The 27,249-nt window shown below is 45.4% G+C and overlaps 2 protein-coding genes across 2 annotated transcripts in view; both read right to left on the reverse strand.

Annotated features, from left to right (window-relative positions):
- LOC110332460 (multidrug and toxin extrusion protein 2) overlaps positions 1-21,237 on the reverse strand; it is a 37,837-nt gene extending 16,600 nt beyond the window's left edge. The window contains exons 1-8 of the mRNA XM_021213706.1: positions 20,994-21,237; positions 20,816-20,917; positions 16,695-16,763; positions 15,505-15,653; positions 14,881-14,923; positions 8,563-8,607; positions 7,346-7,443; positions 5,865-5,962 (exon numbers count right to left, since the gene is read on the reverse strand). Of these exons, the coding sequence (XP_021069365.1) occupies positions 5,865-5,962; positions 7,346-7,443; positions 8,563-8,607; positions 14,881-14,923; positions 15,505-15,653; positions 16,695-16,763; positions 20,816-20,917; positions 20,994-21,155 (766 nt within the window). The 5' untranslated portion in view covers positions 21,156-21,237. The remainder of the gene's footprint in view (positions 1-5,864; positions 5,963-7,345; positions 7,444-8,562; positions 8,608-14,880; positions 14,924-15,504; positions 15,654-16,694; positions 16,764-20,815; positions 20,918-20,993) is intronic.
- A 569-nt stretch (positions 21,238-21,806) lies between these two features.
- The window catches only part of LOC110331325 (multidrug and toxin extrusion protein 1), a 34,616-nt gene continuing 29,173 nt past the window's right edge, over positions 21,807-27,249 (reverse strand). Inside the window, exons 15-16 of the mRNA XM_029545800.1 lie at positions 26,837-26,909; positions 21,807-22,918 (exon numbers count right to left, since the gene is read on the reverse strand). Of these exons, the coding sequence (XP_029401660.1) occupies positions 22,692-22,918; positions 26,837-26,909 (300 nt within the window). The 3' untranslated portion in view covers positions 21,807-22,691. The remainder of the gene's footprint in view (positions 22,919-26,836; positions 26,910-27,249) is intronic.

Below are 27,249 nucleotides of genomic sequence, written 5' to 3' on the forward strand. Positions count from 1 at the left end.
TGTGTGTGAGAGAGTATGTGTTTATGAGAGTGTGTGTGTGTGTGAGAATGTGAAAGAGTGTGTGTGTGAAAGTGTGTGAGTGTGTAAGCGTGTATGTGTGAGTGTGCAGGCATGTGTGTGTGTATGTGTGTGTGTGTGCAAACATGCTACAGCACACATGTGGAGATCAAAGGGCAACTTTCAGAAATTCTCTCCTTTCACGTTAGGCTCTGGAGATCAACTCAGGGAGTCAGGTTTGTGAGGAACCACTTTTACTTGCTGAGCCGTCTTGCCCGCCCATTCTTTCTACACCAAAAGCAAACCAAATCAAACCAAACAAAAACAAAACCCATAAATCCTTCCCTTCTATTCATCTAATACTAAAACTGTTTCTCCTTTATCTATTTAATCCATTTCATTAACTTATGTATTTCATTCACACTGGCACAAAGAAACAACTCTATTAGCACAAAAAGTTCCATCGGCTTCCTTATAGACTCCAAAACAATTGATACTTACAGCATGATTGCTGTATAGATGGTTGTTAGTGTGTTGTTCTTACAGAGTATTCACCTCAGACAAGGAGTTTCTAAAAATAATTCAAATAGCTCAAGAAAGAAGAGCAGAGATTGGTAATTGAGTTGTATGGAATTGGAAGGCCATGGCACAGCAGAGGAAATGACCACCAGAGTGGACAGACCACCTATGAAATAGAAGAAAAAAATCTCTACAAGCTATTTTTCTGATAGTGGGCTAATATCCAGAGTCCATAAGATAAAAGGCTAAGAGCAATTAATCCAGTCAATTAGTTGGTAAGTGAATTGAGTAGCTTCAAAGAAGAATATGACCAGCAAATGTATGAAAAACTGAGACAACCTCAGCGGCCAGAGAAACAAAAATGGAAAGTACGCAGAGATTTACCGTGTGCCAATCATAATGGCTATCATCAAGAAAACAAGCAACTGCCGGGCCTGGTGGCGCAGGCCTTTAATCCCAGCACTCGGGAGGCAGAGGCAGGCGGATTTCTGAGTTCGAGGCCAGCCTGGTCTACCAAGTGAGTTCCAGGACAGTCAGGGCTATACAGAGAAACCCTGTCTCGAAAAACCAAAAAAAAAAGAAAAAAGAAAAAAAAAAGAAAACAAGCAACTGCCAACTGCCAGCGAGAATTCAAGGGGAAGGAACTTTATATCCTGCTGACAGGAAGTGCAAGTCAGTATGGCAGGTCCTCAAGCTCCCAAACACAGGATGGCATGTGTATGATCTGGCTATACCACTCCTAGGCTACGCCTGAAGGCAACCGAGTCATTTTACAGCAGAGACCTACAAACTTATGATTATCAAGATGTTAGTCACAAGAGTCATGGTATGGGATCAGCAATAAGTGGGACGTCTCAGATCTAACAGCTATTTATAGAACATTTCATCCTAAAGCAAAAGAATGTACCTTCTTCTCAGCACCTCACGATACCTTCTCCAAAATTGACCATATAATTGGTCACCAAATAGGCCTTAACAGATACATGAAGATTGAAATAATGCCATGCACCCTAACAGATCACCATGGACTAAGGCTGTCTTAAATACCGGTCTTAAAAACAACGGAAAGCACATATACACATGGAAGCTGAACAATGCTCTACTCAGTGATAATTTGGTCAAGGAAGAAATAAAGAAAGAAATTAAAGGCCTTTTAGAATTCAATGAAAATGAAGACACATCATACCAAAACTTATGGGACACAATGAAAGCAGTGATAAGAGGAAAACTCAGAGCTCTAAGTGCCTCCACAAAGAAACTGGAGAGAGCTTACACTAGCAGCTTGACAGCACACCTGAAAGCTCTAGAACAAAAAGAAGCAAGTACACCCAAGAGGAGGAGTAGACAACAGGAAACAATCAAACTCAGGGCTGAAATCAACCAAATAGAAACAAAAACAACTATGGAAAGAATCAACAAAACCAGGAGCTGATTCTTTGAGAAAATCAACAAGACAGATAAACCCTTAGGCAGACTAACCAGAGGGCACAGAGACAGTCTCCAAATTAATAAAATCAGAAATGAAAAGAGAGACATAACAGTGAAATATAACTTAAAATAATTATTCTGTTTGTTGAATATTAACAGTTGAAAATATTAAAATCATGTTCCACAAACATCATGGAAATATTATTGATAATTTTTCTCACTGTGCTTGAAATTAGCATTTTCTTAATGTTTAACTTCAAAGTTTTTGCTATTTTGAAATTTTNAAAATATACTTACTGATAAAATAATTTCTCTCCTAGAAACCCTGATAATCTTTAAGTAAACTGATCATTAGATAATGTACACACATATATAGTATATATAGTATGTTTTAAATACTCTCTCACTATTTCAGGTAGTATATGAGGGCTTTTGAATATATTTCTTAATGATTCATTTTTAATATTTTATGCTTTTTTACTATGCTTAATTCCCAAAGAATATTTTGTATGTTTTGAAACAATTTAGTATTCAACATTAGATATAGGATCCTCANTTATGGATAGTATTAAATGTTCATTAATGATATTTTTAGGGTATGAAAGGATATGAATATAAAAGTTGAACAATTTTTCTGTATTATTTGATTCTCAAAGTACTCAATATTATTAATATGTTTGATGTATAAAATGCATTTAAATAAGAAAAAATAAGAATAAATAAATAAATAAATAAATGGGATCTCTCCATCAACAGACAAAATGATAAAGAAAACATGGTATATGTGCACAGTGGAGTTTTATCCAGCCATAAAGAACAACAAAATTATGTTGTTTGACCCAAAAATGGATGGAACTAGAGACTGCCAAGTTAAGTACTACTGAGTAGAAGAGGGGCTGGCTGGGAGGAGGAAGGAGTTCAGCAGGAAGGAACATACACATACACACATACACACAGTTCACTTGTATATACATAAAACAAGTGGTATACATGGTACACATATACACAGTCCACATGTATACACATGCATGCTGCACCTGGTATTCACAGTATACATGGTATATGTGTACACATGTATACATGGTACATACTTATATGTGGTACACACATACACATAGTGCACACATACAGTACACAGGCAAACATGTATACACATGTACACACAGTATACGCTGTACACACCATAGACAGGTACATAAGATACACACACACAAATATAAAAAATTCAAAATGAAATGCATTTTTTTTCAAGACAGGGTTTCTCTGTGTAGCCTTGGCCATCCTGGAACTCTGTAGACCAGGCTGGCCTGGATCTCAGAGATCCATCTGCCTTTGTCTCCTGAATGCTGGGATTAAAGTGTGCAGCACCACTCCCCAGCTGATACCCATTATTTGTGTAAAGTATACACTAATAAAACATGAGTGGAAAAAAAAGCAATCAGAAGACCCTGGGCTAAGCCATCAGTACTGGTGGGCAGGAAGATGAGAGAGAATAAATCCCACTTTTTACGTCATAAGAAGGAAGTATTTAGGAGTAAGTCTAAGCAAGGAGGCCAGTGGTGGCTTCAGTGGGAGCTTTAGCTCAGAGGAAAGGGACTGAGGACACACAAATCTCCGTGGTCTCGGACCTGAGGAATCAGGACTGTCAAAAGGCCCAGGTACTGCCTGACTTTGTGTCCTAGAGTCAGAGAGAGAGGAAGGAGCCTCCCTTGAGGAAATGCCTCCATGAGATCCAGCTGTAAGGCATTTTCTCAATTAGTGATCACTGGGAGAATCCAGCTCATCGTGGGTGGGGCCACCCCTGGGAAGGTCATCCTGGATTCTTTAAGAAAGCAGGCTGAGCAAGCCATGGAGAGCATTGTGTCCTCTGCATCAGCACTTGCCTCGTGCTTCCTGCCCTGTTTGAGTCCCTGTCCTGACTTCCTTTGGTGATGATCAGCAATGTGGAAGTGTAACCTGAATAACACTTTCCTCTCCAACTTGTTTTTTGGTCATGGTGGTTCATTGCAGCAATAGAAACCCTGACTAAGACAGTTCACAGTACCCAACATTATCTAACAATCACTGTCAAAATTCCAATAGCATTTGTCACAAAAATAGAAAAAAAGTTCTAGAAACACAATCCTGAAGAACCACAGCAATCTTGGAAAATAACAGTAAGGGGAACATCCTGATTTCAAACCATATTCCAAAACTATCAAAACTTAAACTGCATGGCAATACCATAGAAAACAACAGATACAGTCAACTAATCTTCACCAAAAGCTTTGAGGCTCTAAAACCAGGGAAGGTGATCTTTTCAGTAGTAACGTCGACAACACTGGATCTCTACAGGCAAGAGTCACGCTGAAGTTAGACCATTTTAGATACGATTTTAAGATTTAGAGTTAAGAAATTTGAAGATTATACCATAAACAAGCATCAACTCAGAATGGATTCAAGAATTGTTATGATCTCAAAATCAAAGAAGAAATCACAGGGGGAGAGGCCAAGGCACCAAGATTAATAAAGGCTTTTTGTAACCAAGAAGAATAACATAAAACTAAAATAAAAGGGCAACCCACAGAATGGGAGGAAATATCTAATGTATCTGCTAAGGAGTTTAAAACAAAATACATAACTTATATAACTCAATAGCAAAAGGAGAAAAAAGGACTCAGACATTTCTGAAAAGAAATCATCTAAACACTCAGTTGTTTTGTAATGAGCTCTGCAGGTGGCCATCAACCAATCAATCAAGTGCTTGCTCTGTAAGTCAGAGAACCTGAATTCAGATCCCCAGGACCTATACAGGCATGGTGGTGTTTACCAGCAATCCCAACATGGGGCGGGGGAACAGAGATAAGGAGACCCTGGGGGGCTTGGTGGCCAGGCAATGTAGGTGACCTGGGCAGGGGGGCTTTAGGCTCAGGAGAGATGATCTCAAACAATAAAATGGAAAGCAATTGATGGAGACACTGGATGTCATCCTCTGGCCTCCACATGCACCCACATGCACACAAGCACATAAGCACACATGCACATGAGCACACATGCACATGAGCACACACGCACATGCACCCACATGCACACAAGCACACATGCACACGAGCACACGTGCACCCACAGGCATACGAGCACACATGCATATGTGCACACACATGCACACACAACAATATAGGCATAATTGTGTTGGGTTATCACAAAGGTGTGTATCTGTAATCTCAGTAATTAGGAAGGCCGAGACAAGGTGGGGGGCATAAGGAAGGTGGCCATGGGGGAGGGGGGAGGTACACAGACTTGAAGCTACCCTGGGCAACCAGCAAGACCCTGTCTCAAAATCTAAAAAACACAAAAGTGCTGGGGATGTAGCTCAACAAAACAAACTACACAATAAAAAAAATCACAGCCACACAGTCACACCTGAAATATATACAAGTTTTGTCAACTTTCCCTCAGTAAAACTGGAAAAAACAGAAAGAAAACAAAACAAAAATCTAGTTAAGCCTGTAGGTGTCCACTCAAAGGCTCTGGCTGCGTAGCCGCGAGTGGTCTTGGTTGGGAGAAAATAGTCCCCTCTCTTACATTGATATGACAGCAATCTAGCTTAAATTATATAGCATGACTTTTTTAAGCGACAGGATTTCATAATAGTTGTTTTAATTCATTAAATATTTTAAAGTTACCATAACTTAAAACCCAGTATCTAGTATAGTGTTTTATGGACGAAGGGCTATTTCGGTAACTACACAAACACAAAATCACACAGTGTCCCTAGTAACTTTTGTATTTTCAGTAACAAACATTTTCCATGTTTTGAGACTTCCTAAAAGATTAAAAAAAAAAAAAAATCTGGGATTTCTATGAGGGAAAGAAATCCACAAGCCAGAGCTGTGTCCGTGAACACCCCCCGCCCAAGGCCAGCCCGCAGAGTCACATACCTCCCCAAGTATGGATGTGGATTCTCTTCCACCACACATAGAGGAAAAGCAGGGCAGACAGGAAGAACTGGGAGGTGGTGTTGGCCCAGGCAGACCCTCTGCAGAGAAAAGGCCATGGCTAGTTTGAGTGTGTCCTTCCAAACAGGAACCGCCTGAACACTCCCTCCCCACAACCTCCCCCCTCCCCGCCCCCAGAAGCTTGTATTCGTCCAGTGAGCTTGGAGTGCCTGCCTGCACTTCTGTGTTTTGGCTGAACCCATACGTAATAGATTTGTCTGTCCTTATGGAGATGACTCTGCTGTTCATCGCTGTGACCCTGAAGGGTGTGAATCTGTATTACTTTCTGCAAACTGTCAACCTTAAGCATGTCTTAGATGGTGACTAGCAAAAGGGACTGAAAGACCAGCTCCTCTATTCATTTGCTCATCCGTGCCATGGCTTTAGTTCACAGGATCTGAGCTCTTCTCCCAGGAAACTCTGGCTGATACAGCCTCCATCCTTCTGGCGTGAAGAAGATAGTATGGGAACCAGGCCTTGTGCGTGCCAGGCAAGCCCTCTAGCACAGAGCTTCACCCCTTCCCATGGTCCTCTTTAATTATGGCTGACATGGTGTCATTGACACTCAGAGATCACATTAACATGTGCATAGAAACCAAACGAATCACTGCAAAGACACCCAACAGTTGGCATAACTCATTTTATACTCTAGTTTGTTTTTAATTCTCCTTAATTTCTAACATATTAACTTCTTTTAATTATATAGTTTTTATTTCCACCTTCCACCAACCCACCCCCCAACACACACACACACACACACACACACACACACACACACACACATCTCTCTCTCTCTTTCAAACTCATGGCCTCTTTTTCTGTAATTGTTGTTATATATTTATGATTACACACAGTCAAGACTCGCTGACTAATGAACACAGTGCCCTGAACACCCAAACTGTTGGGCTCAGTCTTCATTTGCTGGTGTGATTCTCTACCCACATATGCAGAAGCTAGCTCTGGGCTAAGGTGAGGAAGGGCCATCAGGACACCACTGGGGTACCCCTAACTTCTTTCTTTCATTACAGGGTCTTCTCATCACAGCTCAAGAGTGAACTGGGCTCAGTCACTTAGAATTCAGAGGCCCTGAGAAAAGAAGCCCTTTGGGCTGCTGTTCACCCCTGCCTGTCACCCACCTCAGCTTCCAGGTGACAGCAGTTTTCTTGTCAGGACTAACATGGCTCCAGCCACTGAAGTCTTCACATTGCTTCTTCCAACACGGTCTGTCTCTCTCCACCCAATCTCCACTCCCCCTCTCCCACAATAGGAGCTAGCTAGTGGCTCCCCTATGGGCCCTCAAGCCAGCTCTTACCTCCCATGCAGAGCACTGGAGCACAAGACTGCTAGGTGCCTGCTTACCTGTCCACAATCCCTGCATCTCTCGTGCATCCCCAGCCCTTTGTTGTGAATGGGTTTCGACTTACACCACTCCGAGGTCCAAGGCATACAGCAAGAAGGCGTTCATGCCCACGTTGACAACATTTGCTGCGACCCCAACAATAACTTGGGGCATAATGATGCCCTAGAATTCCCAAACAAATAGGAAAACATTACCGTCTTCAAAAGGCAGTTGGCTAGGTTGCCAAGTGAAACTCGTAGCTACCTGGGTGGCAGTGGTAAAGTCATATAAGGCTGGTAGAAAAGCCAGGAATGGGGACAGTCAAGTGAGTTCTCTCCTTTGCTACAGCTTCTTACTGAGCCACCCAGGAGCCTGTGGTGGCCATCTCCAAAGCCGTGTTAGGCTCATCACAGAAGCAAGGAAGAGACGGAGTGGTCTTAGAAAGAACACACAGGCTTTGGGGGTACTGGGGTCCAGACCTCATTGCTCCTCAGGACTGTGCTGAGGATCTTCTCCCACGCGTGGCACCCGGAAATGCCGGCTTTGAAGCAAGTGTATAGAAAAATGTCCAGCCCTTTGCTTAACAGGGTACGATGTTCCTTTTGTTGTTTTTGAGACATGGTCTCCCTATGTAGCCCTGGCTACTCTTTATATAGACCAGGCTGGCCTTGAACTCACAGAGCACCTAGTGTTGTAATTAAAAGCATGCAACCGTTGTGCCTGGTAATACTCCTATTGTTTATGCTATCTCCACTTCCCTGGTCCTCGGGTTAAACTTCTCACTAGTCCTGATGTTAAACTCCTCCAGCAATCAGAGTTGACTGCTGTTAAAGTGGAACTATTTCCTCTGGCTTAGGCTTTCTATTTAAAGGCTAGCAAGCTGTCTGTAGGTAACCTGGGACAGGACACGGAAATGGGGCTCAACTTCTGCCCACCCATTTCTGGTCCTCTCCTTCAACTCCCCCTTCTGCCTTTCGTGCGGCATGTACAGCGTCCTGTCCACACAAGTGTGGCTGCAGTAACTCTAGACCCTCCCAGTCAGTATCAATAATGGGGGTCAGGCCCCCAGGCCCAGCGCACGAAGCCAGCAGCCAGGCCCAAGAGTAGGGGAAGGGTTGGCTATGAAGGCCGCAGAGTGACAGAAGGAAGACTGGGCTGAGTCAGATGGCTCCATAGCACAGTCATTTGTCCCGCATGAGAGTCACAGAAACAAACCACAGGGAACAAGTACAGGTTATTACAGAAGAGAGACACTTGCTCAGTATTCCCACAGTGACATGCCATGAAAGTACAAGGGAGTACCTGGCTCTGTAAATATCGCGTCTGCAGCTGGAATAGGAACGCCGCCTACAAGAAGAGAACACAAGAGCTCAGTTGGCTTCTGTTTGGGTTGCTGTTTGTACATTTCCATGGGTCAAACCCAGGGCTTCGCACTCAACAAATGTCTGCTGCAGAGCTATACTGCAGCTCAGTTTCTATCGAATGCTAATTTTAACAAATGGTGGGTTTCATTTTACCATTTCCATACATGTCAAGTTCTCAAGTTCTGGAGGTTTTATTAAGTTCTTGGCCTATATGTTGGCCAAAAAGAAAAAGGGCTTCATTTGGCACTTCATATACATACATATGTATAAATGATATATATATGTGTGTGTGTATATATATATATATATATATATATATATATATATATATATATGCATATATGTGTGTATGTAAAGTTGCACTTTGTCCTTATTCCCCCATCACAGTCCCCTGAGGCTCTACTCCCTTTCCTGTTGGTCCCCATCCTCCCATTGCTTCACTTTCTGATTCGATGACATGTACTCCCCGCCCTGTCTTACTGTCCTCCCTCCCTCTCCTCTCATAGCTCCCTTTCTACTTTTGTGTCACATCACACACACACAAACATATATATGCAAATATATAAACATACACATGTAAATACAAATGCACATATGCAAATATATGTGATATATATACATATATATGCACACAGATATTTAAACCTACATGCTGTATAACAGAGAAAAGATGCAATATTTGTTTCTCTGAGTCTGGCTTACTTCACTTAGTATAGTAGTCTCCAGTTCTATACATTTTCTTTTCTTTTTTATATTTATTTATTTTTGTTTTTACTGCTGTGTGTATATGCTCATGCATGTGCCACAGCACACACATGTGGAAGTCAGAGAACAACTTGGCAGGAACTGGTTCTCTTCCACCATGTGTGTCTCCGAGGACTGAACTCAGATCATGTTTGCCAGTAAGCACCCCATCTCGCTGGTCCCGTAATTTCACTTTTTGCTACAGCTAAATGAAATTGCACTGTGTGCATGCACCCCTTTTTATCCATCCAACTGTTGACGGACATCCAGGCTCGTTCCACATCTTGGCAGCCATGAAACAGAGATCTGCAGGCATGTCTGTGGCATGCGGTGTCTGTCCTTCAGTTAGTTATATAGCCATAAGTGGTACGGTGGGATCATGGAGTAAATATATATTCGGCTTTTTGAGGAACCTCTATGTTGATCTCCATGGTAACCAGAGCAGTTTACACTCCCATCTCCTGACCAGCGCTTTACATCACTAGTTTTCTTGATACGATCTAGTCTCCCTGGGCTCACATGGAATGTCAAAGCACTTTTAATTTGAGCTTCTCTGATAGCTAAAGACATCGAATACTTTTTCAAATATTTATTAGACACTTTTATTTCCTCCTTTATTCAATCCATTAGCCTTTAAGTGTTGGTGTTCCTTGTATATTCTAAATATTTATCTCATGTGGGATGTATAACTGGCCAGGACTGGGTCCTCTTCTGACGACTATTTCCTTTGCCGTGAGGAGGCTTTTAAGTTCCGCATCATCCCATTTGTTAAATCTTGGGATTAATTCCTGTACTGTTGTCTGCGTTCTCACAGAGCCCTTACTTGTGCCTGGCTCTCCACATTTTCCTTGGGCACTCTCAGTTTCCCGTTATACTTAAGGTCTGTGATCCATCCCACACTGATTTTAGTGCTGGGCGAGAGGTGCAGATCTACCTTGACTCTTCTGCATGTGGAAAGCTGCCTTCCTCAGGCCACTCGCCTGCCTCTCTCCGGTGTGTTCTGACACCCTTGTCAAGGCCTGGGAGGCTTTGTGTGAAGTCACTGCCGGGTCCTCTCTGCTATTGCTGTCTGTTCTGGTTTTTTAGGATACTTCCTTTCTGATTCTGTGATATCAAAATCCAAAATACAAGAAACACCCTAAAGAAATGCCAGGATGAGCGGTTGAAAGATTTACTTCCTGAAGAGCAGAAAAGAGCAGGTTCCAAGTGGCAAATCCCCAGTGCAAATGTCTAAGGGGGTATGAAGTATTCTCCAGACGCAATCAAAAGTATCCTTGTCCTGGACAGGGTGGCCCTGTCTGTGACACTGTATTCAGAAATTGAAGGACAGAGCATTTTGAGTCTGTCTAGGCTATATAGCAAGGCAGTTTTTAAAAAGAAAAGGAAAGAAAAGAGAGATACCATGGAATAAGCAATCAGGAACAGCACTGTGATAAATATGAGGTATCGGGAGACAGAAATCTTGAACCCTGAGATGCTTCAAGACATAAGCAATGGCCTGTAACCCAATCTTTCCCATAAGCCTCCCAACTTCAGGTGTACAGAAGCCAGGCCAGTCCCCGGAAGGCAGGAAGCTCAGTCCCCGAGCCCCAGTGCAAGGGTCTGAGTATAAGCGTGACCCTTGGGGACACTGTGGACATAGATATGTGCACCAGGCTCCCTAACACTCAGTGTCTTGGTAGGGGCAGCCAGCTGGGGTTCCTCACTGGCCACCTGCTCTGTTCCCCAGTGAGATATAGGTATGAGTTTAGCTCAGTGTGATCACGGCTCTGACCAGCCACTGCCTCACACTGGGAGCCCAGTGGAACCTAGACAGCTTGGTCCCTGAGAAAAGGACTCAGGACCCCATCCCAGGGAGCCAGTCAAGAGCCTCACCAAATCCTGATGCTCCTCTCCTCCCCTGACCCTCTGCCCTCACCCCCACCCCTGCAGCCCAGGGCAGGAATAAAAGGCCTCATCCTCCTGCTGCAGTCTGCTTGCTTGCTCTCCTGGGTTGGAGTTTGTATTCAGTTGTTTCAGTGGTATTAGTCGGATTCGGCACTCCCTCACTTTTATCTTCCAGATGTTCATCCTGTGGGCTTCTTCTCCATTTTCTTTCTCTGGTTTTCTCCTTAAATTTTCTTTCATTTCTCCCAACTCCCTAACCCCCATAAACACTTTTCTGTGTATGTGCTTGTCTATGTCTTTCTATTTAAGCCTTTGCCTTGATAGTGTTGATAGCAATAATTGTGTATGAAAAACAACAACAACAACAACAACAACAACAACAACAACAGACCTCTCAATAAAGGAGAACCCTCTCAGGGTCTTAGAAGAACTATAATACACCAAACCCAAACCAGCAGAAGAAAAGGCAATCAAAGATCAGTGCTGAGATGAATATGGTGGAGACTAAAGAGCAACAGAGTCCATGAGAGGGAGTTATTTAAGAAAACAGACAAGACCGATGTGCTTTAAGGCTGAATCAACCAAAAATAAGAAAGAAGGCCCAAAGCAATAAAGTTAGAGGCAAATAGGGAATTATTAGGTCATGCTTTAAAAATGGCATTCCAATAAACTGAAAAGTCTAGAAGAAATAAGTAAGTTTCATGACACACATGAACTACCAAGCTGACCGAATCAAGAGGTACAAGCATCCGGTCACCAGCAATGAGACCGAGACAGATCCCCCAGTAAAACAGGAAGGCGAGGACCAAAGGGATTGGATGCTGAGTCTATCAGACCTTAAGAAGAGCCACCAGCAAGGCGCCTCAAATGTCCCATAAAATAGCAATGGAAGGAATGATCACAAAGCCATCCTACAAAATCAGTTAAGGGCACAGCAGCAAACTGCTAACCTTTTTCCTGGATGTACACAGATGCAAACAAACAAACGATAGGTGCAAACCAAACTACCACATTACAAACAGCATTTTCTCTACAAGACAAAGGTATCTACTCTCACTGTTCGAGTCAACATAGCACTTGAACTCTTAGCCAGAGCAACAAGGCAAGTGACTATAAAAGGAGAGACAAGTAAAGAAGTCGAATTATCCCTAATTGCAGATGATACTACCCTATACTTAAAGGGTTGCAAAGCTCCACCAGAAAACTCTTAGGTTTGTTAGATAATTTATACAAAGTAGCAGGACACAAGATCAATAACGTTCTTTCATGACACCAGTGTACTCACCAAAAAAAGAAATCAGGACCATCCCACCTACAGCACCATTGATTAATAAGTAAATGCCAAGTAACAGACATGAAGGAGGTGAAAGTTTTCCAGAATTAAAGCTCTAAAGAAAGAACAGGAAGGAGATACTGGAAAATGGAGAGGTCCCTATGTTCATGCATTGACAGAATCAATATTGGTAAAATGGCCATATTATGATCATCTAAATAGTCAAAGCAACCCCCATCAAAATCTCAATAGCATTTTCCATGGAAATAGGATAACCCTCTAAAAGCATGCTGAATGTCCAAAGCAATCCTAAGAAAAGAGCAGTGCTGGAGGAATCACAATAGCTGACTACAAATTACACCACAGAGCTATAGTGACAGGCATGGCAGATACTGACCCCAAACAGATCAACAGAGGGGAGGACCTAGAAGTCAGCCCACACAGATGCTAGTTTGTAACAAATAAACCAGAAACATGCTAGAGGAAACATACCTTGGAATGAGTGGTCCTAGCAAAACTGGACCACAGAACTATAAAAGATCGAGAGTCAGTCAGTCAGTCAGTCTCTCTCTCTCTCTCTCTCTCTCTCTCTCTCTCTCTCTCTCTCTCTCTCTCTNCTCTCTCTCTCTCTCTCTCTCTCTCTCTCTCTCTCTCTCTCTCTCTCTGTGTGTGTGTGTGTGTGTGTGTGTGTGTGTGTGTGTGTGTGTGTAAATCAACTCAAAATGGACCAAAACCCTGAAAATCTACAACTACTAGAGGAAGACACTTGGAAAGTACCTCATAGTAAAGGCATCAGCAAGAACTTTCTAGAATAGGACCCCAAAGCCCAAGAAATATTAGGGGGGAAAAACAAATGGGATTACATCAATTCAAAATGTCTTACATGCAGCAAAAGAAACAATAAAATAAAGAAGTGGCCCACAGAATGGAAGAACACTTTTGCCAGCTACTAACCCACCAGAGGATTAATATCCAGAACATACAGAGGTCTCAAAAAAGAAACACAACAAGAATGAACAAACCAATTTACAAATTGGGCAAAAGAACCAAATAAATAAGCTTCAAGAAAAGGGGCCCCAAACAAAAATGCCCCTTAGCCATCAAGAGAATGCAAATCAGATTCCCTGGCAACCAAGTCAGGATGGCTTTTTATCAGAAATACAACAGCAAGTGATGGAGACACAATGTAGGGGAAAGAACCTTCACACACGGTCCATGGGAAAGTAAATCAGTACAAGTCATCTAGAAACAAGCTTGGGTATTCCTCAAGGATTTCAAACCAGAGGTACCACAGTGGTCTGCCTGTACCGCTCACACATACACAAGCATCGTTATAGCACTGTACTGTTGTTCTATTACTGCAGCTCCGGTTGCAACCAGCTGTGGTCCCAGTTGTTTTCCTGTTGCTGTGACAACGGCAATGTAAGGTCTGACAAGATGTCTCAGTGGGTAAAGATGTTTGCAACTGAGCTTGACCACCTAAGTTCCACCTCCAGGATCCATAAGGTGGGAGGAGGAAACCGATCCTCACATGTTGTCTTCTGGCCTCCACACGTGCCATGGCATGAGTGTACACGCACATACACAAAATAAATAAAATGTAATTAAGGCGACATAAAGGGTAGATGGCTCATTTTGGCTCAAAGTTCAAGGGCACAGTTCACATCAGCAGGGAGTTCATGGTGGAAGCAGCCAGAGGTCTTGTTGCTTCCACAGTCCAGAAGCAGAGAGAGATGGGTACTTGTGTTCAGCTGGCTTTCTCCCATGTGGGCAGTCTTAGAATGAAGCCCAAGGAATGGTGCCACCCATAGTAGGCAGGCCTTTCAAATCAACCTAATAAAGATAATTCCCCAAAGGCGTTCCTGAAGCTGGTCTCCAGAGCAATTCTAGACCTCACCAAGTCAGCATCTGACAGTCACCATCACACATTATGGAATCTGCTGGGATCTGCTTTGGTGGTCATCAGTGGGCAAATAAAGAGAACACAGCTTGCATAAAACAAAGGAATACTATTCCATCATTAAGATTAAGATCACGCCATCTTCAGGAAAATGAACAAACTTGTGCTCCTCATTTCAGCGAAAAGCCAGACTCAGAAGGACAATTACTACACAGTTTTCTCTATGTAGACTTGAGAGGGAGGCTTAGAACAGAAGAGGTTGAGAAGGGTCATGGGAACCAAGGGAAGGCAGAAAGAGGGGAAATTGGGTATGGTCCAAGGGCATTATAGACATGTATGAAAGTATCTCAGTGGAAATAATTACTTGTCAGTATTATTACTATTATTGCTATTATTACTATTATTACTATGACTATACACTAATGATGAAAATCAGCAGCTGTGAGACTTACAGGAAGAGCAGGGATGCAGATCATCACATAAACCTGGGCTAGCCTGGAACAACAAGACAGCTTTCAGCCGACAGCGACGTGCTCACCCTACCTTCTGGTCGAGCTCAGGGTATCTTCTAAAAGTTAAAACTGAACCCCTATGTGAGAGATACGGAGACAAACTGGTTTCCTCCACTCTGTCTGCATCAGTAGCATCCGAAGGCTGCTAAGTGGTTACTTAAGTAGGGGGGAGGGACAGCAGAGACTTTTCAGTGTAGGAGGGACCACACCCCCTACAGGATAACGTATACAAGCTGAGCACAACACAATGCAGAAACCTTTGGGGGGGGGGAGCATCAAGCCCAGGCACAGACCCACAAGAGTAATAAGTGTAACCCTACCCTAAACGCAGCAGCGAAGACTACTGTGCATTGGACTCCCGGGCTAGAGAACAGTGTGGAAGGATGATGGACAGAGGCAGCCCGGTGCCTTGTTGAGTCCTGCCTTGGCCCTGTGCCTGTCACTCTGTGGCGCCTGTCACTCTGTGGCCACTGTCACAGTCTGGTCCCAAGCGCTCACAACCATCTGGTCACCTGAGATTGTCAGCCACTCACTGCCAACTGGGGACTCTGAGGCAGCGCTCACCTGGCGACATCCGGGTCCTGCCTTAGGAGCAGCAGCAGGCGTTCCGTGTTGAGGAAGATGGCCCAGCAAGGGAAGCAGCAGAGCAGCAGGATGAGGATGCCCCTTTGGAGTATGACCCCCACGCGCTTCAAGTTCTTGCCTCCAAATGACTTGGGAGAACAATGTTTCTGAGAACCTGGCGGTCAAGACTTCACATCCCCAGCAGGCCCTGATGCCCTGGGAACCATGTTCCCTGTTCCCTGCTGCCCCGCCCAAGGGGTGGGGCCAGGCCGGAGGTGGGGGATTATGGCTGCCAGGCCCCAGACAGCCATCTTGCACGGTGGCATCCTATGTGTTCTAGGACAATTGTTCCCTGTTCTTGGGAATTGAGGCTGTTCATGTAGAGCATAGAGGAGCAGAGTGGAGCTATGGGAAGGGGATATGCACAGGCCGGGATTTTGATGACGAGAGACACCCACTGTGCTGTGGTGGCACAATAGTTAAGGATGACTTTGTGTTCACCTGGCTGATTTACTGGAGGAGTCCCAAGGAGACCTAGCAAAGGCTAAGCCCAGTGGGCTGGGCAGCGATGGAAAAGGCACTGATGCGAACTGAGTTCAGTCCAGGACCGGGAGTGCAAAAAACACTTTTAAGACGCTTACAGGGGAGCTCAGAGCGAGGGACAAGGAAAACACAGGGCTTGTGTAGGCCAGGCCAGGAGGCTGCCCTAAACACATCAGGAACCATTGATCTGTCTGCGCTTCTGCATGGGACACAGCGGACAGGACCAGGTCAAACCCAACCAATGAGAGTGGAGGCCCTTGGGCTAAATGACATGTAAACAGAAACTCTGAGGAGGCGGAAAGATCCCTAACAGACTGGTTTTTCCCAGAAACAGAGGTTCCAACCCGAATAAGTCAGGCTAATAATAAGTTCCTCTGCTTTAAACTGTTGGGGGGAATCACCTGAAGGAATCTGGTGCCACCTAGGGCGTGTTTGCTACTTTCCCTACTGCACATCTCACTGCGCCACCATTGGCATGCAGCCTTCTTGTCCTATAACGTGAACGAAGCCTGGTGAGAGTCACAGCTAAGTCAGCCTTGTCCCATAACTAACGGGGCTGTCCATATGTAAAGGCTGCCCCCACCAAACCACAGGGTTCGGTTCCCTAGGCAACTGCCGAGGACCTGTATGGGCAATGGGGTTCTCACCTGAGACATCAGTGTGTCACAAGCCGAGGCTAAGCCAGTCCCTACTGAAATTCCAGTGACATTCACAACCTGCAGGGAAAACAAACAAAACAAAACAGGCCAAGTGCAGCAGGCAGCATTGCGCAGAGCCAAGGAGCCTCTGCAGCTCACTGTCTGTCTGTCTGTCTGTCTTTTTTTTTTTTTTTTTTTTTGAGATAAGGTCGTACTATGTATGTAGCCGGCTGCCCCGGAACTCTCTCTGTCTATCAAGCTGGCCCTGAACTCACAGAGCTCAGCCTGCCTTTGCCTCCTGAGTACTAGGATTAAAGGCTTGTGCCATGGTGCCCCAGTTCAGCACCTCCATTTCAAAGAGCTGTACGCCGATATGAACACCCAATCTCTGTGGTTCAGATGGCCACATGGATCAAACCTAATTCTAATCTAGGGCCACAGTTACCTTGGGTCAACCAGGGGAGCTTAAAGCCTAAAGCCTAACTCTTTTCTTTTCTTTTCTTTTCTTTTCTTCCCTCTTCTTTTCTTTTCTTTCCTTCCTTCCCTCTTCTGCTCTTTTCTTCTCTTTTCTTGAGACAGGGTTTCTCTATGTATCCCTGGCTATCCTGGAACTCACAGAGATCTTCCTGCCTCTAGCTTCCAAGTGCTGGTGTTAAAGGAATGGTCAACTACAGCCAGCAAGCCTAGGTTTCCTAAACATAGCATGAAAGAGCTTCTGCTTTAGAGAAGTAAAGCCAGGCGCCGTGGCATGTCCTGCGGTCCCGACCACGCACAAGACTGAGCTAAAAGAATCACTCAAGCCCAAGGAACTCAAGAGAAGTCTTAGTAACAACAGAACCAGACCTCACCTGAAAAAATCAAAAAATAAAATAAACAGAAAGGTTTTCTTATTGTTTCAAGACCATGTACCCCATCTGCCAGAGGATATCCACTCAAAAAATAGCAGTGCTAGGTGTTCATGTGTGTGTGTGTGTGTGTGTGTGTGTGTGTGTGTGTGTGTGCGCGCACACGCGCGCGCGCGTGCGTGCTGCAGAAAGAAAAACATCTATTCAAAAATCCAGGCTGGCAATTATGAGAACCTGGGTCTGGATCCCCAGAGCCCCTGTAAAAGTTGCATACATGTTCAGCTCTGGGACTTGGTAGGGTAGGGGGTTGGATGCTGGGAAGACAGGCAGACCCTGAGTTCACTAACCCTCCTCCAACCAGCTGAAATACTGCTCCACATTTGGTAAGAGACTACGGGGAGAGGGAGAGAGCAGGGGGCTCTCTTTCTCCTCTGGACTCAATACAAACACATGCACATACACACAAACAACACCCAATGTTTATTGAATATATACTACGTGCCAGGCTCTTCATGTATGTGATGTTATGACCAGGCACTGTCTAAAGTCACATGTACATAGGATTATGATTTCACATTTTAGGGGAAGCCTGAGTGACAGAAACTTATTTTATTTGCATCACCTAGGTTACTTGGCATGACCTGAAGCTGGGAAGTCTTACAGCAAACCTCAGGTTTTAGTAGTCTAGTAAGGAGCTGGCTTTTGCTACCCTCTCAAGTAGATTTCGTCACTCCCCAACTACCCAGAGGTTAGGCCACAGGTCAAGAGGTTGGGCAAGTGTGCTAAGAGGGAAAATGCAGTGCCCTTCTTCATCCTGGGTCTCACACAGAGCAGCTGTGTCAACTCCAGGTAAATTACCTGCTCTCTGACCCAGTGTTTTGGCTAATGAAATGTCTCCCAAGGTTTATGTGCTGAAAGTCTGGTCCTCAGTGGGGTGTAGCTGAGAGGTAGTGGGGCCTTCAAGAAGTGACATTTAGTGAAGGGTGATCAAGTCACTGGGATGCCAGCCTAAGATGGGGCTAATATAGTTCTCACGGGGCTCAGTAGGTAGAGTGCTCGTCTAGAATACACCAAGCCAGCACTGCCTTGGTGACACTGGGCACGGTGACACATGCCTGTAACCCAAGCCCGGGAAAGGTGAAGACAGGGGGAGCTGCTCAGGGCTACTCTCCTACAACCTGGCGAGTTTGAGGTCAGGCTGGGCTCTGTGAGATCCCGGGACCTAATTTGTTCCTCTGAGAACAAACTGTACGGAGTTTGCCAGGCACCTGAATGCCTCTTGCCTTCAGTCTCGCTGTATGACTGCTGGCTCCTACCAGAAGCCATGGTGCCATCTCCATGTGATGGTGGAGCTCTGAGGCTCTCCCTGGATCTCAGCAGAAGCTGGAACCATGCTCTCAAATGTCCTAAGCAAACCCTTTCCTTATAAACTGCTCTGCCTCAGCAATGCTTTGAGATACTAACAACGGACCTGAAAACCTACGTCCTCGGGAGGTCAGCAGCAGGCCACATATGGAGTCCCCTAAACTTACCCCACCGGACAGCAAACCCAGAGGGCACATGGCACAAGGGGACCCAGCAGTGAGGCACACACTGTGATTCAACCACTCCAGGAAATGGAAAGAGGAAGTACCTTACTTTATAAAAAGTGATGGTGTATGCTTTTAATCCTAGTACTCAGTGGGAGGCAGAAGCAGGTGGATCTCCCAGTTCGAGGCCAGCCTGGTCTATACAGAGAGTTCCCAGACAGCCATAGCTACACAGAAAAAAAAAACAAAAAAACAAACAAACAAACAAAAAACATGTCTCAGACAAACATATCAACAAAAAAGTTTTTATTTTTCTAAACAGTTTCCTTGTGTAGCTTTGACTGTCTTGGAACTTGCTCTGTAGACCAGGCTGGCCTTGAACTCAGAGACCTGGCTGCCTGCCTCCGAGTGTTGGGACTAAAGGTGTATATCCCTAACGCCCCACTTTGACACATGAGAGTGTCTTTGTTCTGTTATTTGTTTGTTTGTTTGTTGCTGTTATTGTTGTAACTAACTGCCTTTGGTTGGCTTAGACTACCAGTCACCCTCTATAGCCCAGGTTTGTTCAAGCTTCTACCAGACTGAGCATAGTCGGAGCTCTCTCTCTCACCAGGAACAGCATTACAACACAAGATGAGACAAAAATGACTAGGCCTGTAATTCCAATGGAGGCAAGAATATTGAAACTTCAAGGCCAGCCTGGACTACTGAGCAAGACCCTGTTTCAAAAACAAAATTTATAAAACAACATATCTAACCATGGGGCCACTGCCTACCCAACAATCAGTTACAAGGTAACATTCACTAAAAGCGACACATCTCCTTGACCCATTTGTGAAGGGCTGACAGTGGCTCTCGCTGTCCTGACCTTATCTGTAGAAAGCCCTGTCTGTAGAACACACTGGTGCTCCCACGGACCACCGCCAAGCCTCCTGTCTCACCTCCCGTCTCACCGTGGGTCGCATTTATTCCTGTTGTTTTTACATCGAAACTCGAGACATAACAGGAAAAGGAAAGGAAATTGTCAAACAACAACAACAGAGAGAGGAGAGAGAGAGAGAGAGAGAGAGAGAGAGAGAGAGAGAGAGAGAGAGAGAGAGAGACTATAATTCTGCCAGTACAGTAATAGCTCCATACATAAACTGAGACACACACCCCCCCATAGCCAGGTATTCTCTCCTCCATGATGCTGAAAGAGAAACTGCACAGAGCATTCCAACATCCTAGCAGGCAGAAGGGACATTTTCGGAAATAGGGGAGAACCCAGTCACCATCACCTCGCTCGGAGGAAGTTTCTCTCCTGCCTGAAAGTGCAGATCAAATACCAGCGAAAGGACTCGGGATTGCAAGCCACGTGGAAGGAAGACGCTTTACAAGAGAAACAGTGCAATCTTAATGAACTATGTGACTAATAGCTTTGGTGGTTTGGTTTTAGAAGAGGGGACACAAAGTTCGTCCAGGGTAGCTGTGCACCATGTGGTCTGCTTGGAACACTCCTTTCATGTCCCCCAGTGCCTGAGGGGTTAGGAGAGGGTGGAGCGGAGATTTGCTCTGAACTCGCTCTCTTCCCAAATCTGAAGATCATAGTAGCACGGTGGGTCAGACCCAGACCCTGCAGTTCTAATTCTGATTCTTGGGGTTGTGGATGTACCGAGCATACACGCGGCGCTGAGGTCATTTCCAGCGCTATACAAATAAAAACACATTAAAGCTTTACGGCTTTACCACATCGTCAGCTGAAACAGTTAGCACCTACGGAAACAGCGAGTGTCACGGCGTCCAACTCGACTTTGCCCAGGTGTCCGCAGAAGATGGAACTGACGATGCTGATGAGAAAGATCATCAGCTGCGCCAGGAACTGCAAGGAGCAGAGAGGCGGTCACTCTTGGGCCGCCTGAGGTCGCCCCGCGCCCGCAGCTCGGGGTCCGACTCACCACCGGGCCCGCGAGCGCCGCCAGCGCGGCCGCCTCCCGACGCACGTCAGAGGACAGCGCTCCTCGCAGGCCCAGCAGGATCGGCAGGCTGCGCCCCTGTGGGGCTTGGACCAGCTCCGGGGGCTGGATGGCGGCTCCCAAGCTGTCCTCGGCCGGCTCCATGGCACAGGCTCAGATAGTGGCGCGATCCGCACGTGGAGCCGAGAGTCGAGCAGCCACTGCGGAGTGCAGGGAGCCCTGCGGGAACCGCCCCACGCGCCACCCCGCCCCGGGCGCCGCGTCCAAATCCAACCGTCGCTGAGCGCAGCGCGCGACACAAGCCTCGGTCTGGATGGTTATAGACCCAACAAGAATTAAGCTCTGAGGGATGTTTTAGGTGGTCCCAACCAAACGCCACTGTTGGGGTGGCTGCTGGTGTAGCTCAGTGAGGAATGCCTGACCGTAGCAGACCCGGAGTTCCAGCCCCAACCACCAAAAGAAAAAATAAATTGAGCCGTTTTACAATCATAGTGGCTAACTTTCCTAATTGTGTTCATTCTCTGGTCTTTGAAAGTTTGCTGAATTATCCCTGTGTACTTAATCAACCCTTCAGAGGCTGGAAGAATTGGACTTCGACTTTGTTCAAACTTTGTCCTCTGGCCACCACCAGGGGGATTGTCACTCTGGGTCTTCACCACTTTACAGTTCCAGAGACCTCCCCTGCCTGCACCCCTCTCCCAGGCGAATCTGAGCTTCCTCTGATGATTTATAAACATTGTTTGCTCACGGAATAATAATCTACAACCCAGAGACATATCATAAAATGTATTTAATAGAAGTCACACAGCAAGAATATAGAAGCAGTTCAGATATAGGTTTGTAGTGTAGAAAACAATAGGCAGAAGAAATAGAAATTCCAGCTCTGAATGAAGACAGTACCCAGCAGTGCATGTTTGACAGTGGCAGATGAATTAATACTCCCCCATCATCTCCCCCACATTGTCTTAGACCACAATATGGTGTTTGCCTTATTTATTAGAGAAACAACATTTTTGAATTCTCAGTTCATAATTCCCATGGGCACAGTTGAATTCTGTTAACTATAATGACTGGCCAGCACCAGCTCTGAATTGTCTGTATGTTTCAAACTGCACGTGGGCCCAGACTTACAGTGATTCATTTTCCAAGGGCTCAACTTTAACACTGGTGCAAAAGTGACATGCATTCAGTAGAGACTGTTTTTGAACTGGGAGCTTTTCCTGGGTTTACAATGTGTGACACTATCCTTTGGAGACATGGGGACAGTGGCAGTGAGCTAGAGCCTCCAGCTTGCCCTGCAATCCAGGGGTGAAAAAAAAAATCAACATTCTGGTTGGTAAAACGTTTCGAACACTGGTATTTGGTAGGTAGGTATATTGCATGCGTAGTCCACTCCAGAGCATCTCCTCTGCCTCTGTCTCTCTCATCTATGTCTCTTTGTCTTTCTGTTCCTATTTCGGGGGGGGGTACCCTCTCTCTGTCTCTCTCAAACACACACACAAAGAGAGACACATACAGAGACGGGGGGGGGACTTATATGTTAGAGGTCCCAGAACATGCTGAGCATATGGCTGTCCGCAGTACCCCCAGCCCTGATGTTTCAGTGTGGGGTGGATTTGTTAGGCATTAACTTCACAGACTGAGGAGCATCCAAGTTGCTGGACTGATGGCATTCCCACATTATTCAATTCTGATATAGACTCTCACTAAAATCCCACCCACCAAGACTAAGACTACCCCTAGAAGCAGGAGTCCTCGCCGTAGGGCCAGCTGTTTCCCAGACAGTTTGTGGCTGTCCTTTGGATGGATAGGCAAAACTTGCTGCTGGTTCATCGGCTGGTCCGACTGAGTCTCATCTTTTTTTTCAAGATCCGTCAACATAATTTCTCCATGGCTCTCAGGACACACTGTGGGGGGAAAAGGGTCTTAGTGAGCGGCTTGAAAGGGTTTTTATTTTCATATGTACAAATAGTGGTGGTTATTATTCGTGATTATTGCTAGGAGAAAGTTAATTCAAGGAAAAGTTGTTATAAGAAAGAAGGAGAGAAAGAAAGAAGGAAAGAGAGAGAGGGGGAGAGAGAGAATCATTAACAATCAGGTAAGAGATCTTAGGGCTATGTTGCTGTCCCTCTAAATAACTATTAATGTTCCTTCAGGTTGTTTTTGTTTGTTTCAGATAAGGCACTGTAGAGAAAAACATAACAAATCCATCAAAATTGCCAAGTCGCAGTGACCCACTCCTCCAGCTGACTTGCAATGAGCTCTGCCCTCTGCAGTCTCCTTATCCTGGCATGGTCTGTCCGGAAGTTCCCGTCCACCATTCTGTACATACAAGACATGACTTGTACATGCTCAGGAGTGTCCTCTCCTTGACCTAAGTCCCTCCCATAGGACCAACATGCATAAGTGACTCCAATATTGTCTTTTTACTCTCTTTGCTCCGGGAGATACTCGCAGGGAGCAAATAGGCACGTCTGTGTTTCATTTTGAGGTAAGAAATAGGGGTATTTTACAATTTACAGGAGCACATTTGAATCTCATTCTATAGGAAGGAAGCCACAAGTACTCACTATAAACGGCTTACAAGTTTGCACTGCTAGAGGTTTGTTTGTTCGGAGTAAACTTTCAATCCAAATATCATCCAAATGGGCTCGGGAGAAATGCACTCTCCAGTCACCTTGGCCAGCCCCACCCTGCTACAGCATCTCAGAGACAAGGCCGAGCACTTCGCCCGAGGAGCAAGATGGAACTCTGGAGTTATTGGATGCCTGTGTTCCGCACTCTCTGTATATATATATATATATATATATATATATATATATATATATATATATATATATATATATGTATGTATTTATGGTAGTAAGAGAAGGGGGAGGTAGGCAGGTCTCCCTCTGGCTTCCCAGATTTCCAGTGTGCTGGATAGAGCATAATTTAAAGACACCTGATTTTATTTATTGTGACAGATGGAAAAACTAAATTCCATGCCCAGAGCTGCTGAGGATGCTGCTTACAGGACACCCTCTGCCCTCATCTCTGGGTTATGCTTACTGGCTTTGTATTTAGTCACGAAATGGCTCTGGAGCCATCAAATAGGAGTGAAGGCCTTTTAGAGACACTTGTGGTCTTTCCTTCAGCAGTCGGACTATTAAGCAACGATTCCCAAGAAACTGGCATTTCCCAGAAACATGCTGGGAGAGAAGAAAGCCTGACTCCTGGGACCAGCCAGAGAGAAGCTTGTCTCCCGCAAAGAGATTTCACGATTCTGACAACTTCTCAGGCAAACTTGAAGGAAAGACTATCAGTGACGGGTCGCTGATGGGCAGGACTACATGTTGACAAGGGCTGTGTGCACACCTAAGCATTCCTTGTCCCCTTTGCTTAAACCTAAACTTCATGTCAAGACACCGGAGATAGACTTGAGGGGAAGACAGGGAGTGTCGCCAGGCCTCTATATTTGTTCCTCTTCCCAGTGTGACCACATTGGATAATAACCCACCCACCTTCTCTCTGCTTCCCAGCATTGCTTGTCTGTCCAGGGAGCTCACTGACAGGATGCTGAGCCTGCATTAGGGCTGCCAGGGCTCTGGCCCTAAGAATGCTGGTAACACCTCTATTCACTCCATAAACTGCTCTGGTCAGCCAGCATGGGGAGCCAGAGAGCTAGGACCAGGCTCTTAAGGGACAGATCAATAAGCATTTCAGACAGAAAAACAACCAAATGAAGGGGAGGTAAACTAAGACATAGCTCAAGACATTCACAGAGCTGAATATGGGACTCTTCACCTCCGACGGCCCAGTGAGTACCAAGCAAGATGATGACTCACACGAAGACCCGAGGCTCACGGCCTTGTGGGGTAAGAATACTAACAGGAACTTTCCAAGAGAAATATAAAAGCAGATTACCTAGCAACCTAAGAAGAAGATGGGTATCAGCTTTCTTTGGAAGCATAAGAAGGTCCGTATGTGGTTGAGTAAGTATACCTTGTCTGAAATGTTTGGTGGTGCACACCTGTAATGCCAACTTGGGAAGTAGAGGCAGGAGGGTCAGAACTTCAAGGTCATCCTCACCTAAAAGCCAATTCAAAGCTAGCCTGGGCTATGAAGATCCTGTCTCAAAGAAACGAAGACAAGCAAAACGTTTAAAACTGAACAATACCAGATTACATTCACAGAATCCTTAGGCTATACCCGGCAGTTCCTAACACTCAGTCCTCAGAGCTACATGACAGGGTAAGTCTAATTATTTCCCACATTTTACAAACTAGCCCCCTTCCTCCCAAGATAATTGCTAAATCGGGATAAAATGAATAAATACAAATAAAATTAAATAAACAAAAGAGCATCTTGAGAACTAATAGCACACACAAAAAAGTTCCCAGAACAAGATCGTGAAGAAGCTGGAAACCTGGGGGTGAGCCAGCCTCTGGAGCGACTTTGCTCTGACAGTTCCATATTTGGACATGTGGCTCAGGGATGAGCAGTACCTGTTAAGGGTGGGCCCTGCTAAACTTTCCCGTGTCTGGCCTCGAAGCCCTCTTGGGATGCATGCAGGATGTAAAGACAGCCCCATGATAGGCCAGCCACACACCGGCTGCCTCTTACCTTCAGGTCTGTAAGAGCTTTGGGGAATCTCAGCCTCTGAAATTTCCCTAGACTGCTCGTGAGACCTCAGTGTCTAACAAGAGTGGAAGGAAGTCCTAAGTAAAGACAGACAGCTTTAGGTCAGACCTCACGGGATTCAAGGATAACCAGACACTAGGAACAGAATCAGAGAAATAATAAACCACTGCCTGCCTACCTGCTGGGCCACCCTTCAGAGCCACATTCCAGAAGATAGTCTCAGGAAAATGGCGGCTCCTACAACCTTCTACTACCAGAGAGACTTTGCATAGTAAGGCCATCATGATTTCCTCCCCCGCACCCCAGACCTAGCAGACAGCACCCTCAGAAGACCCACATCCCTCACTCCCTTCTGCAGCTTCAGACGCTTCTCCATAAACTTCAATTCCCTGTTCCTCCTCCAGGCCCCACGGTGTGCAGGGTCCACACCTACACCACCTATAGCTAAATACTGCTTCTTCTCCTGTGTATCTTTGTTGTGTCGACCGCAGATTGCAGGACAGTAGAAGGAAGCCACTTCACCTCCCTCATGGGAGTGAAAGGTTAATAACTAATCGTCCAAGGAACCAGGAATATAGAAGAATGACTAAACTGACAGAAAAACAGCCTAATGTAATCTGCATGATGCAAAGGTCCAAGGAAGAACCTACTTAAAGTGACCAATGCTTAGCCAACCACAGGGACCCCCCATTAAAACGAGCATGCGAAAAACCGCTTCCAAGACTTGCTCCTCACATAGAAATGCTAAGTATTGGAAATGTCTGCAACCCAGCATAAAGGAAGGATAAATATGATCTGCCAGACCCTACCTACTCTTAGCAGTACATGGTTTTATACACATTGTGATATGTCTACTGTACTCCACAAATAAACACAATTATTGCATGTGGACCAAACACGTTCCCAACATGCTTTTAAGAAGGAAAGAAAGGCCCGTAGAATACTTGCAGAGGTAACAGGATGAGCAGAGGGCCTAAGAAGCCTAAACCATCCAACACAGTCTGTTAATATATGGAATCAAAGCAAACAGACAAAAGTCAGTTTATCTCAGAGTGCGTATAACTCGACTTGACATCTGTTTCGGAAACATCAGTGCCTTGCTTCGGGGAGAGCTCACAGAAGCTAATCCAGATGTGCCCCATAAATGCCCCTCCAGTCCTACAGAGCAGGTCTGCCCCAGAGCTGAGAAAACTGTAGCTTACCTGGGTGAGCAGGCTCGTGGGAGACAGCAGAATTCAGGGCCACGTTTACCTTCAGATTGGCATGTACTTGAGCCTAGAAAAGTCAGTGAAACTCAAGTTCGGGTGGCAGCAGGGAGCTTTGCTAAGCACGGCCACCTGGCTTAGGAGAAGCAATGTCCCTTGACTGACACCTGAGACAAAGCTGCTCTGGCTCACTGTGACTTCCAAAAGACTGAAGAGGTCCCTGGGTAGGGAGGGAGTAGACGGACCTAAGGGGGCTGACCAATGTCGCTGAGAAGGCTACCTTCTCATCTTCTGACTTTAGCTGCCCTGTCTACCCCCATGTTCCCAGACCTCATGTTGACCCTGGGAAGGTGGGGGGAAGGAAGCATACAGTCTCTCTCTCTCTCTCTCTCTCTCTCTCTCTCTCTCTC

This window comes from Mus pahari, chromosome 14 (genome assembly GCF_900095145.1).
Source record: "Mus pahari chromosome 14, PAHARI_EIJ_v1.1, whole genome shotgun sequence".
Taxonomy (NCBI): domain Eukaryota; kingdom Metazoa; phylum Chordata; class Mammalia; order Rodentia; family Muridae; genus Mus; species Mus pahari.